The sequence below is a fragment of the Pistacia vera genome, unplaced genomic scaffold, assembly GCF_008641045.1.
Source record: "Pistacia vera cultivar Batoury unplaced genomic scaffold, PisVer_v2 Contig511, whole genome shotgun sequence".
NCBI lineage: Eukaryota > Viridiplantae > Streptophyta > Magnoliopsida > Sapindales > Anacardiaceae > Pistacia > Pistacia vera.
Genome location: NW_022196348.1, coordinates 244,293 through 257,905, shown reverse-complemented (window position 1 = coordinate 257,905; position 13,613 = coordinate 244,293). Strand labels below are relative to the sequence as shown.

The following is a 13,613-nucleotide window of genomic DNA, read 5'->3' as shown; positions in this document are numbered from 1 at the left end:
ATTAAATACATTAGCAAACTATCTATATTGTTTTGAGATTATACTTTTATTTTGCCAAAACTTTGGAATAAGATTATTTATTTGTTGAGTCCCAAAATTGGGTTATTTAATATAATTTTCTTCTATGTTTCAATGCAATTTTCTCTTCTGATTTTTGGACTTAATTATCAAGTAGATGATAGATTATAATCAACACTATCTTCCTTCCATGTACAAAGATTCAAACACCTAAATTCATGCTCATCAAATTTATTAAAGAAAAGATAAATAAAATAGCCTTACTGATAATTTGATTTATTAATCCTCATGTCAATTCTGTAGTTATTCCATCGTTTTCTTTGACTTTCCCCACTAAAATGGAATGCCTTGTAAATTATACATTGAACAGTTGGCCATACAAGTAGAAACAAATTAGCATGGTTTACTCGAAACCAAATATATAAAAGCAGTTGAAGTGCCTCAGCAAAACCATCAGAATCTGCTGTAAACCTCCTCAATACAGCTTTCAGTAAAAACAGTGATGAGAACGCTTATTTCAAATTTTCACTTTTTCTACATGCTGCAAAGTTTTTTTGAAGACCTATTAAAGAGGAAAAAAAAGAAAAGATGAGAAAATTAATAATAATAATAACAATCTGATAAGATTGTGAGAAATGAATATAGATAGTTTAAGACTCACACTTTTGGTGTCCTCAATTGCAGCTTCCAGTTTCCGAAATGTCTGTCATGCATAACTTGTCAATAACAGTTTAAGATTAGGTTTTAAACAGTTTGAATCAGAGTCTTAATATTAGGCAACTGACTGACCATCTTGGTGTCCTCGAATGCTCTTTCTAATGCCTGGATCTTCTCTAATGCAAGCTCATTAATATCTGATGTTTCTCCACTTTCTGAATCTTCTTCATTCTGCACAGTACCCTGCATTGTGTTATAATTTATACATGGAGCCTTTAACTCCACCAAGTTACTTTTTCTTCTCACAGATAAGGTTGACTAGGATATTCTAACACTGAACAATTTTATATGTTTGTCATAACAGTATTCAACAAAATTATAAATCCACTGGCACATTGGACATTGCTTACATTTATGCATTTGACATAAAATACAACCAACAACTAGTTAAAAAACATCAAATCTGATTATATAAGAAGGAAGACACCTAACATTCGCATTGCAAACTACTCTAGTTAACCCAAAGCAACCTAATTTTTAAGTATAGTTGTCATCTGAGTCAGGCTTTTTCAATATACTACAAACCATAGTTTTCTCCCCAAACACATAACGAAGTAGTGCAGTTAAAAGCACCAAATCTTGCAAATAAGGGATTCCATGTTATTGTACTCTAAACATCTTCCGAATACTTGGACAGAAGATATCACCAGGACCAACTTTTTAAGACATCATGCAGACTTACGAGAGACATTTTGAAATGGTTGGCTTAATGCCCTTGTGATCCAAACCCAGTACACTACATGTTCTGTTGATGGCCTGAGCTGAACTCTTGTTGAAAATCCAGTATTATATTGAAAAAAGGTTGAATACGTTGATCAAATTTTTGGGTTGTGAAATCCCCCTGGCATCTTTAAGAGGACAACTAAAATCCCTAATTTCAAGTTTATCATAATGTATTTGTAAAATTGAGCCAGAAAGCTCTTGGGAGTCAGTTGATAAGGTCTACCAGTGTATGTGTACCAAAAAGCGTTTCTCACCGTATGATTCGACAAAGCATCTCCAAAAGGCTCATCATTGTCTCCTCCATAATTTTCCATATCTTCTGTTGTGGAGACTGCCTGCACTACAGGTGAAAAGTCCATATCAATTAAGGTGATACAGAACATAACATGTTGGGCATTATTCATTTAAAGTCCTCAATCCCTGACACCAGTCAATAATATCTTGAATAAACTGGGAAATTGACCTCAAGAATTTCTGTAATTTCTGGATTATTCCAGGGGCCTTTGTCACTTAACAGGCAACCACCATAATCAGAACATGTGCAGTTTCCACCCAGAATACGTGGCAAATTACTGCAGGTTTGCAAAATATCTTTTAGTTGCCCCAATATTTTTCAGCAGAAACATGTAATTTAAATACACAAGCAATAATGTATTCAAATTCATGCAAACAAATAGAAATGCACTAAACATGTTACCTTGGATCAATAAGTTCAAGCAGGTTACTGAGGTAGTTGTGTCCCAACACCTGAAATTTAATAAACCCATATGGTCAAAGACTCAAAATAAACACTGCACTATTGAGGAGAAACCACAAGTACATGTAGTATTTCTCTTCCTACCATACATGAAATTTGTAGATTGATAAGAATCCTTACATGAATCTTTGCTAATGTGCGTACATCCAGAAAGGCCTTGATTACTTTCCATAGCATCCTGAACCCAGACCCAGCATTGATTATGAAGAGACAGTGTAAAGTCTGTGAAAAGTTCAATGGCCAAATTTATGAATTAATAAAGGTGTCATAGCCTGATATGCCATCATCTTCACTTCATGCTTATACATAAACAGAGGTAATAGTTGGCCTGTCCTCGGACCATTTTCATCAAAGAAGAGTAAACATTAGATCTCTGCTTCCGCAATTTAATTTTATGTGAAGTGAAATGATAAGGACTCACACTTAAAACTGATTGGAAACCTAGGAAAATGAAAATACACTATTTCTCCATTAATTAACATTCTAATAAATATTGTAAATGTTGTTTACTTCAAATTTTATTTCATTGATCACCCTTTGTATTAATATAGGATGGAGTTATCTACGGCACTATCATATGTACTTTATAACTTCCTAAGTTGATACAATATCAATCAAGGCTTTTGTTTTTCTGTTAATCTTTCTATCAATCAATGGGTTATTTCGCTACTCAATTGCAAGCACAGGAAAACAAAATATTTCTCTTTTTTTCCTCAAACACTACCATTTATTGTCTTAGCCTGTTAAAGAAGATCTAGATAGTTCTAAGTCAAACTAGTTTGTAGTTAGTATAGCATAATATGCTCTGATACAATGACAATCTGTGAAATAGTTTAAGCTTCAATAAGTAATATTATCTATAACTGGCAGTTTGTTTACTACCAAAAGCAACACTGCCCCCTTATCCAAATGAGCTAAAAGACCTTTTGAGGTTGATGTATAAATTGACCAAGAATAATGAAATTCACTGTCCTAATTATTGTGCATGAGAAGCATCAATCCTGCTCTGCCCCGACAGCTATTGGTTAATCAACAGCCACTTCTTTCCTTGCACCCTTGGTTCTGACTCACAAATGAACCATTTAACCATCTACTTGTTCATAGATTATTCAAAGTGAAAGAGATGACATTCACTTACCTCTGGGTAATAATTGCTATCAATCCTTTGAATTTCCATAAAGAGCTGTCTTGCAGGCTTTGAGAAATTAGACATTCCCTAGGTCAAGATAGTACTTAAATTTAGAATTTACTACAAAAAGAAGTTCTATATAAAATAAATTTATAGCTAATTTACACTCTGAACCAATATAGTCTTACAGAGCATAAATCAATCAAAACTAAAGACAAATGAAGTACTTCTACTATCAAGTCTTTAGAGAGGATGTAAACAGATACTTTTAGCTTGAAGCCTTAAATCACCACTAGAAAATAAGCCAAAGCACTTAAAGAATCACATCTCTGCTCCTAGATTTAAAAATACAGATTTCAAGTTCATGGATCAATCTTAACTTGGAGTTGAGTAATGTGATGATAAGTCATTAGTCACAACTTCAGACCCTAGAAGGCATATTTTTCATAAATCTAAAGTTGGAGCCCAAGGGGCAACTCTCAGGAATTATTTGTGGTAACAGACACAGTGCATATAGTTGTATAGGGTGTGTGATTATGGATATATTTCGTTCTCTGGGAATGAATTCAGTTCCACAAGGCATAGTGTAAAAGAAATGCTATAAGTGAAACTGCACTATTATCTTTGCTACAAGCCTACTGATTATTTTTGAATGAAAAGAATAAAAACAACATGATTCTCCATGAAAAGAGTTTGAAAGATGAAAAAGATGTAAATTGAAACTCACCACTTCCTTCACATCTAATATACTTGTGGTTGATGCTATATGCCTCTTGGCTGCAATTGAACATGCAGGATATCTCAAATTCAATGTTTTCTCTTTTTCAGACACATGATACTTAACAAATCTTTCAATTGTGGTTACTTGAAGCAAGGCATTTAGATCTACCATCCCAATCTGTTCAATATATATTGGTCTACCAAATTTATCAACTCCATGAAATCCATGAGGATAGCATTGCTTGACCTCCTTAAACTCCTCAAACTTAAATTCCTGCAGAATGTTCAAAACAAATGTATCATGCAAAAGAATACAGTAAACAGGTCCATGATTTCTCAGATGAAGTTCAACAGGACACAGTAAGGCACACATAAAATAAATGTATTTATGATGGTCAGTATATATGGCTTCAGATTATTCTAGAAAAGAAAATGGTGATTTTGACGCCGCTAAAAGTGGAATCCCAAATATCCACACGGAGCCACTTTTCAGAGAATTTGAAGAAAACGAAGAGTTGTTATCGATAAGCACTGTTAATTATCATATTCCAAGCATTTTTTTAAACCCCGTTTGGTACATATATAGACCAAATATGAATTCTGAACACAGCTTCATAATAGTTGTAAATTCATTTCAACAGTATTAACATAGTTCCAACTTCATGATACGAGCCTAGAATTCACCTTGGAAATTGAATCAACTCTAAAATCCTGGCGCCACTTGAGATAATTCAAGAACATCTCTCTTGATTTTGTAACATCAAAATCCCTCATTCGTAGAAATCTGAAACCACAGAAAAGTACTATTTTGTTATAAAGCCACCAAAAGCAACTAAATTTTGTAACTAAGAATTCAATTAAGAAATGAAAATTTTCCATATATCTCATAACTATAATCGACCTTACCGCAAAAGTGTATGATAGTCATTGTGCTTTGTTGTTAACTGGCCCTCAAGAAAGAGCAATTCGCGGAAAGAATTAACAATTTCTTCATCTTTTGGATCAGGAGTTCCTTGAAGGAGATTTTTCATGCTTTTGCTCCTCCCAAATCTCTTCAACGACTCTCGAACCTTCTTCGGATAAATTAGCAGTGTCTTGATGCCTGTCCTTGTTGATACACGATCCTTGTCTTGTTTTTCAGCAGGGAGAACCCAATGAGACTCAAGGGGTGGATGTATAGATTTAGTTTTCCCCCCAATATTTTTCTTTGGAGCTGGTTCCTCACCTTCTTCACTGCCCCTATGAATAATTATCTCCCTATCGTAATTCATATGTACTCAACTCAACTCTACTCAACAAAAGATTTAACAACCCTTAATTGCAGTAAGCAAAAAAAGTATCAAATGAAAATTCTAAAAATATGACAGTAATGTTTATATTCCTCTAATAGCATAATCTTTACAATCATCAAATTTTCTGCCGCCTCCCTTAAGCTGTCAAACAAAAAGCGGAATAAATCCGAACGAAGTTTCTGCAAAGTTTATGAAAAAGTTTCAGATAAACAGAAAATGAAAAAGTATCGATCTTGAGATAAATTGGCCAATCTTAAAGACTTAAACAAGTCAATCCGATGAATTGACTCACAAGAAAATAATGTGAAAAGAATGAAGCAAAGGTGAAGAATCGAATTTTAGAATAGATTTGATTCTTGGAAATGTTGAATCAACGGGTAACAAGAAACTCTGAAAAAAGAAAAAAGAAAAAGAAAAGTGAGTATGCAAACTCCATAGCCGCAACAACAGAAATGGTGGATTCAAAAGGAAGCTGTTAGTGTAGGAGTTTGAAGAGGAATTAAGGAATCAGGTTTTCTCCCGTGGCGGGAAAAGGGCGGGCCCAAGCCCTAACTGTGACCTCTGTTATTCTTTCGTGTTTAATATTTGTTAAACATATTTTTTAAGAAAAAATTTAAAAAAAAAAAGGAAGGGATGTGGTTGGGCTGTGTAAAGAATGGGAGAAAACTTTCATGGGCCTATTTGCTAATTAGAAGTTGGGGTGGTTCTAAATACCTCCAACTGGCCATCTATAACATGAAAGCCAGAATATTGTTTAGTTAATATCAACTTCATCTGATTTTTTGAATAAAATATGGTCAAAGATCACAATTCACAAACCTATAAAATCTTTCTTCCTCTTCCTCCAAGATGTGATTGTATTTACCATCAGTATTTTATTGTTTTTCTTCACAGGAAGATGATTCTTGGGACTATAATTTTCATTTAAATGAACATATCATCTTATATCCATCCAACTAAACAAAAAATGGACACAACAGACTTTTGGTTGGATTTCTAATATAAGAACCAAGTGTTTCGTTTTCAATTCATCACAGGAACAGAAAAAAGAAAGAACCATTTGTCTTTTTTCTTTTGTTTGTGAGGGAAATTATACTCGTTTCCAGTTGCCACATAAGAACAGGGCCCAAAAAGGGACACGAGTAACTGAATGTAATACGCACGGTAGAAGATAGACTGGGACATATCTGGGGAATGATAAAAGTATGGTGTTTAAAATTGCTCAGGATGTGGTTATGGCAAAGCGCATGAAGCAAATGGGAAAAAAAAAATTAATGTATAGTAAAGAACTTCTTTGAAAATTTTAAATATTATGTTTTTAATTTTATTGAAAATATGTATGTTAATAATTCTTGCTTTTAATAATTTTAGGGTTACATATACATGTATTGTTGGGGATAAAATGAGTCTAGCCCAAACTAGTGAAACCCTACACTGAGACCCTTTATAAATGGATCTGAGAATATCTTAATGAAGCTCAGCATCGAAACCCTACGACAGACACTAAATCGGTGTTTGGTTTTTCATATCTCTTTGTAGGAATTCGTTATTGTTAATGGCTCAATATCTCAATGATAATTTCAAGTAGATGTTATCATCTACAAATACCACTTCCATCTAATCTAATTTTTTTAATCAATCAACCACCATTCAATCAATTCCAATCAATAGTCAAAACAAACACAAACGGCAGATGATCAATTATATATCATTTTAAACAAGGGTTAAAATCCTATTACTAACTTACCATGGTAAAGTCATTATAACAAACTTAGGTATAGTTTAAAAGCACGTTTAATTATTGGGGATAAAGGTCCCAAGAGAAATATCATATATAATAATATATATACATATTAATGGTGTCGGAAAGCATAAAGTGGAACCCACACGTGTCGAATGGGGCCCACAAGAATAAACTTGGAGAAGAATCTTAAAGCACACGTATGGCGACAGCTGGCTGTATCCACACTCACAGACACCAAATTAGCTCTTCGGAAAATCGAACCAGTTGACGTCATCTCCTAACCTAAAACTTCTCGACAGCATCTTCGTCTTTTTCGCCACGTGTACATGTGGACCCCCACACTTCACTCTTCTCAATTTGATTACTTGGCTAGTCAAGCCAATAATAGAGTTGAAGAATACTTTTTTTTTATTAATAAAAAAGTTATATAACTAATTAATAAAAAAAAAAAGAGTAATAAATGTTTTTTTTAATTAATAAAAAAGGTTTAATAGATATTTGTTAATTAAGAATTACTCCTTTCATGAAGCCTCTCTTAATTATATTAAACCTCACCAAACAAAACATTAATATAATAGCTAAACTTAATGAAGTTATGTAGGTGAATTAGAGAATTTACTTTAAAAATGATTTTTTTATTTTTTTATTAAAATGGCACTCAGAAAAGAAATAATTAGAAATCCCCCAACCAAAACAATAATAGAGGTAGCTAAAAACAAGAGGGCTTTTGCATTGCATCGTTTAGGTGAAGCAAAACTACTTTCCGTTCCGCCTCTATCGACCGGTGCTTCCAAAATCGCTGACAAAAGCTCTCTCTATCATCACACGTTTATTGTATTAAAATCCTTGCCATCACCACCCTCTAAAGTTTAAACAACTAACCAAATAACCCTTATAATTATTAGAAATCATCCCTCATACCTCTCCATATTTCATAAAATCATCACATACCTTCTCTCACTACACGGACGTAGCCAGCAAATCCGTGAGGAGAGCCAATAAACGAACTAAATTAAATAAAATTAATTTATCAAAAATAAAAGTAATAAAATTACGAGTAAGAAAAGTCATTTATAGAGCACCTAACCTACTTTAGAACTTTGATTCGTTTTTCTTAAGTAAAAATTTAAATATCAAGCCTTTATATATTGAAAATTTAGTTTATAAGAACGCACATTAAGTTTTTATATAAATTTTAAAATCTCTTAAGTAAAATAAAGTAGTATAATCAATAATTTAAGTAAACTATAAAGTAATCAAGAAAATAAACTAGGTCTGTTTGATACATTATTTGAAATATAATATTCAAAATAATTATTCTATATAAGATAGGATAAGATTAAATTAAATAAGGTAGGATTATAAGAATGTGTTTATTACATTTTGTAAAACATTTTCTGAAAATACTTATATTTTTTTAACCATTTAGATTTGTTAATTTAGCTAATACTTCCCAACAATAAAAGTTTATAAATTAACAAAAACACTCATACCCCCTCAACCGATTGCCAACAGTCGGCCACCACCGGGCGATAATGGGCAATCGTCGGAATGGCGCATGACTAGCTGTATTTGGTTGATCATACGCCGATCTGATCTTTTCTAGCCAGATCTATCATGTATATGGTCGAAAACGACTAGATCTATAACCAAAATTTGGCAGTCAATTTCTAGCCATCGTTAATGGCCAAAATATGGTCGTCTTCAACGACCAAATAGATTTATCTGGCTGTCATTAAAGGCCAAAGTCTAATCGTCAATGACAGACAAATCTTTGACCGTAGATATGACTATTTCCGATAAGATCAGTGAATAATCAGTCAGATCTAATCGATCTTGCATTGTTTCGGTGGTTACTAGCAGCCAACAATGGCTTGGGTGGATAGGGGTATTATTATTAATTTATAAATTTTTATTGTGAAAGGTAATGGTATGCTTTAAGTTAAAAAGAAATATGATTGAATTTTGAATGAGAGCATGTGATTATGCGAATATTAGAACAAACATATACTTTTACTGTTTACATTAAATAAGATAGTAGAATAGTGTTTTAAAAAAGATTACCAAACAGAGGGAATAATTTTGTCAAATATGATGATGATTTTTCATTCTTTGTGGATTTTGTTAGAAAATTGAGGGTTTAAAAAACTAGAACGTTTAATACACGCATGCTGAGTTGAAGCACCAGCACATCAGTGATTAGGTAGATAGGGTCTACCTAAGGTGAACAGCTGGTTTGCATTGCAAGAGTGAGTCAGCCCGCCCAGCTCTGAGACTGACTCACTTTGGATTGTGTACATATATCTCCGCCCAATGCATCCCATTGGATGACAACAAAAAGTGAAAAAGACTATAATTATTTTTGTTTTTTTGTTGTGATTTGACGGTCATCAGTCATCACATCACTTTAATCCACATTAATTTTGTCATTCATTACTTCACAATTAAAACCCGCCTCCTAGTAGATGTGACAAAAAGTGTTGGTTCTGAACACTAAACAAAGAACAAGATTATATTTAAGGGATCGGATCAATTTGTTAAGTAATATCACTTTCTGGGTTCACGGCATATGACCCTCTATTTGCACAGAAATTTAAAACCTGATTCAGTAAATCGCGTCTCCAATCAACAATACAAAATTAAAATTACATTGGACGAAGAATCAGCTACGTACATGAATTTGAATAGTAATTAACTATGTATGAGGTCCCAGAAAGGATAAAGGATTCTTTCTGGGCCCTATATCCAACAGAACCTCATCATGGACAAATGGGAAATAATCCCCAATACAAAAATTTAAAATCTGTCTTTTAAGTTTTGCTTTGGTTACTATTTACTATCAGTAGAAAATTTATTCAAAAGAATCACAATATTTTACAATAGAATGTAAACATAGAAGTAGAACCATTGCCCACACTTCATTTTTTGCTTTAAATATCCACCTTATATTATACAGTATATGCAAGGCAAAGTGACATTATAGACATTTATATATACATCTTTTGTGGAGTTTTTATTTTTAAAGCAAAAAATGAAGTGCTCACTGAAACCAAACCATGAACTTACCACAAGTCAAAAACCAAAATGCAAATGCCCTGCGTATCTTAGTTTTTGTTCAAGTTTTCCCACAAAGATGCGCACTTCCTTCTAGCAAACCCAACCTTTCTCTTCTCCAAATCATAAACCACTTCAAACCCCTGTTGCTGATAATTCCCTAGAGTAGCCCCTGGCCCACCACTCAACTCCTTCTCGTCACCACCGTTCATCAACATCAAACACCCCACATTCCTCTTCTTCTCTGACCCATCTCCACCGTCCAAAAACTCGTAAAAATAATTCCTCCTCGGCAGCACCACACTCGACCCATTACCCACAAAATGCAACTTCACCATTGGCACATTCGCCACCTTCTCCAAGTAATAACACGGACTCAGCCCCGTCTTTTCCTCGATGCCGCTAGCCCTCTCATGACTCCCTCCAACTCGACGATCAAATTCAGCCACTACTGAGTCATATAGACTCTTCGGCAACATAGTAAAAGTCGTCCCTGAATCCACCACCATCCCTCCATTTCCCTTCCTGTCAACTCTTTTTAAAAACCCAGGAGACGGAATATTCTTTTTCCCAACCGAGATTCCGTCCAGCCCAACGGAATAAAAATATGGATGTTTCGGATTATCCAACATTTCAGTATACACAAACTCAGTTTCGTCCCCGTTTATAACTTTCTCTTTATCTTCATAGCGGCCAAGAATGAGCGGACTTGGAAGACGGGTTTTGTCAGAATCAAACGAGTGAGAGACGAGACAGTAAGAAAATCTGTTGCCCAGTTGAGGAGATAAAGAAGAAAGCTGAGCTGGAAATGAGAGTACACCGCGACCAAAACCGGCAACACCAACGGGTTCCGCCAGAGTGGTGTGGGCGCAACCGAAGGCGAAGTTAGAAAGAACCAAAGACTTCTGTGAAGAGACTGGCATGGATAAAGAATCTTTATAGAGTGTGGCAATCAAGCTGCCATCTCCATAAGCATAATAAAGAGGGGGGCAAGAGAAAGATTTACAATCAGAAGTTTCAATGGAGTCGAGGGGGCATTTAGCAATAGCGCATAAACTTGAAGTGGGGAGAGAAGAGTGAGCTGCAGAACAAACAGGGGATTGACAAGAGAGGGTCGAGGCGGTGGAGGAAATGGTTAAAGGTTGAGCCTTTTCGGGTTTCGACTCACAGAGAATGCATTCGAAAGGGTGGCAAGGGAGCCAGACGAAGTCGGAGCCGGTATCGAGGTAGAGAGAAACAGAGGAGTTGGAGTTGCCAAGAGAGAAGGAAAGAGTGTAATCACTGCCAGGCGAGAGAGGGAGAGAGACTTGTTGGTGGCGATGGTGGTGGCTGTGGAAGCGGGTGGCGGAGCGGGTAGTGGTGGATTTGAGGAGGTGGTGGATGGAGGTGAATTGGGCTTTGGAAAGGGAGTGGGTTAGAGGTAGAAGAACAACTTGGGATGATGATGCAGGGAAGAGTGATGATATCAGAACTAATAAGTTAAACATAAAAATGGAAGTAGCCATGAATTCAGAGTGAGAAAGAGAGAAAAGTTTGAAGTTTGTTGAGGGAGGAGTGGGGAGTGTATAAGAAGATGATGGGGGGAAGCTTCCGGTGGTGAATTGTTGGACAACTTGGTGGGATTAATAAGGCTTTTAATTAGTGATATTAAACCAATGTTTATCTGCTTAATTAAGTTGGTGAATTAATAATAATCATAAGAGTTAACAACTGTGAAGGTGGCTGTTAATTCTTGAAACAAACGTTAAATACTACTGTGCTGGGTTAGCTACTGGATAGTTTGAGGAATGTCACTTATGTAAATTTCTTTTAATTTAAATTTGTCTCTCCAAAAAGGTGCTCAAGGTGGGACTCAAATTTAAAATCTGAATTGATATTTTCAAATTGAAGGGAAAGGAATCTATGGTTTTCTTGTTATTTTAGATTAGCTAAGAGCTACTTTGCTTGCAATATTTATGGGTAATGGCAGTTCGTCATTCAGTGAAGTCCCATACGGAGTCTTGCTGCCTTGTAAAAAGGATTTTATTTTAATGAATCAAATAAGGTGGCTGTGGGTTAATATTTTTTAAATGGGGTAGAATATTATGTAAGCAGTAGAGTAGAAATGATAAATAAATAAAACTTAAAAAGTCAAAAAGTAAAGGCAAGCTGAAGCACTAAGTTAGCTTATGGAAGTCAAATTCGAGAGACATTGGTAGTACTACTAACGAGTAAGTGGACTACAAATTAATATCCAATTTTCTATTGGGTCCCTTCCTTGCAACTAAGTGTGGACTGAAGAACTTAACCCATGAAACAGAGAATTTCTTCTGCTGTCAAACTGGAACTCCTATTCATGCAGTAATATAAACCAGTATCTATACCTAAATTGAATGTAAAGTTACTTCTAGAAAACTTTTGATTTTTGATTTTACTTCTTTCTGAGTAAGAAACCGAAGGCATCGACTTAATACTTTGAAAACAATTCATAGAGTAGAACTAGCATTTTAAACTATTTAACAAATAAGGAGACTTAAACAAAAAAATTGTACAAAGAAGTGGTCAGATTTTGTTTATGGCAACAAGAAAGATGGGACCTAAACTTGAGGAAGGGTCCCTTGACATAAATCATAGGTCAACATGTCAAACTCCATTGCCCTAAGCAACATTAGTGCATGTACCTTACTCGATCGCAACGATGGTCCATTGAATCCACCCACCTAATATTGTCCCCTTCACAATCCTTTAATATCTATAGATTTCGCCTAAAATATTTTTGCACTATTACCGAATCTAAAGACGCATGTGTGTGATTTAACCAGGAAACTAAAAAGTGAAAGATCCACTCACATAGATTTTAGATTTAGTTAAGGTCATAAAAAGATTCATATCCATTTCATGAAAAAAAAAAAAAAAATCATTCAAAAACATGTCTCACATTGTCGTCTATAATTTTATGATTTTTAATTTTAAAACTCGTTAAAGAATAATTTTTGAAAATTGCTTTTCAAGTATTGGCTCAAATCTCCTCTCATACGAGAGCACAGCAGTCTTGAGAAAGACATTTTTTGGTTCAATAAAAGATACATGAAGCATTAAATGCCAGCTAATCCAATACAAACAAAATTGAAACACGTGGCACTTGAGTTGGCCTAAATAGCAGACTAATGTATCAATCTATTCTGGGTCCATGCAGAGTATGCCCAAGGATTAGACTCTCGTGAGCTGACACTACTTACGAACCACCAATGACTCTCGACTGTGATTTTATAAACGATAGCCTCACGGTTTTACTCAACTCAGTGTCAAATAAAATATTATTGATATAATTATAATAACAAAAAAATTATTCTTCTTCCTCTACTTTAATTTCAAGCATTATATTGTAATTACCAAAAAATTAAATAAAATTAAAATTGTTTATTTCACAAGAAAATTGAAGCTCATGATAATGATCAAAATTATTAATATTTCTTTGTT

General features: G+C 34.5%; 2 protein-coding genes across 6 annotated transcripts; both read right to left on the bottom strand.

Annotated features, from left to right (window-relative positions):
• Nucleotides 1–411: 411 nt before the first annotated feature.
• LOC116106293 (phosphatidylinositol/phosphatidylcholine transfer protein SFH11) lies at nucleotides 412–5,726 on the bottom strand. 5 transcript variants are annotated; one of them, XM_031392642.1, is made up of 12 exons: nucleotides 5,649–5,726; nucleotides 4,971–5,535; nucleotides 4,749–4,848; nucleotides 4,072–4,338; nucleotides 3,354–3,431; nucleotides 2,336–2,437; nucleotides 2,156–2,205; nucleotides 1,922–2,030; nucleotides 1,713–1,793; nucleotides 808–906; nucleotides 680–721; nucleotides 412–580 (listed from the first exon to the last, which is right to left on the bottom strand). In XM_031392642.1, exons 2-12 carry the CDS (start codon nucleotides 5,333–5,335, stop codon nucleotides 536–538), a joined length of 1,338 nt encoding a protein of 445 aa, XP_031248502.1. In that variant the 5' UTR covers nucleotides 5,336–5,535; nucleotides 5,649–5,726; the 3' UTR covers nucleotides 412–535. The 5 variants fall into 5 exon arrangements, with proteins under 5 accessions (XP_031248502.1, XP_031248504.1, XP_031248503.1 ...); XM_031392643.1 differs by having other exon boundaries at nucleotides 455–580; nucleotides 680–734; nucleotides 4,971–5,713; XM_031392644.1 differs by lacking the exon at nucleotides 3,354–3,431 and having other exon boundaries at nucleotides 4,971–5,713.
• A 4,025-nt stretch (nucleotides 5,727–9,751) lies between these two features.
• Nucleotides 9,752–11,766, bottom strand: LOC116106272 (probable aspartyl protease At4g16563). Its single transcript, XM_031392614.1, has one exon. It carries the CDS (start codon nucleotides 11,657–11,659, stop codon nucleotides 10,205–10,207), a length of 1,455 nt encoding a protein of 484 aa, XP_031248474.1. The 5' UTR covers nucleotides 11,660–11,766; the 3' UTR covers nucleotides 9,752–10,204.
• Nucleotides 11,767–13,613: the final 1,847 nt, after the last annotated feature.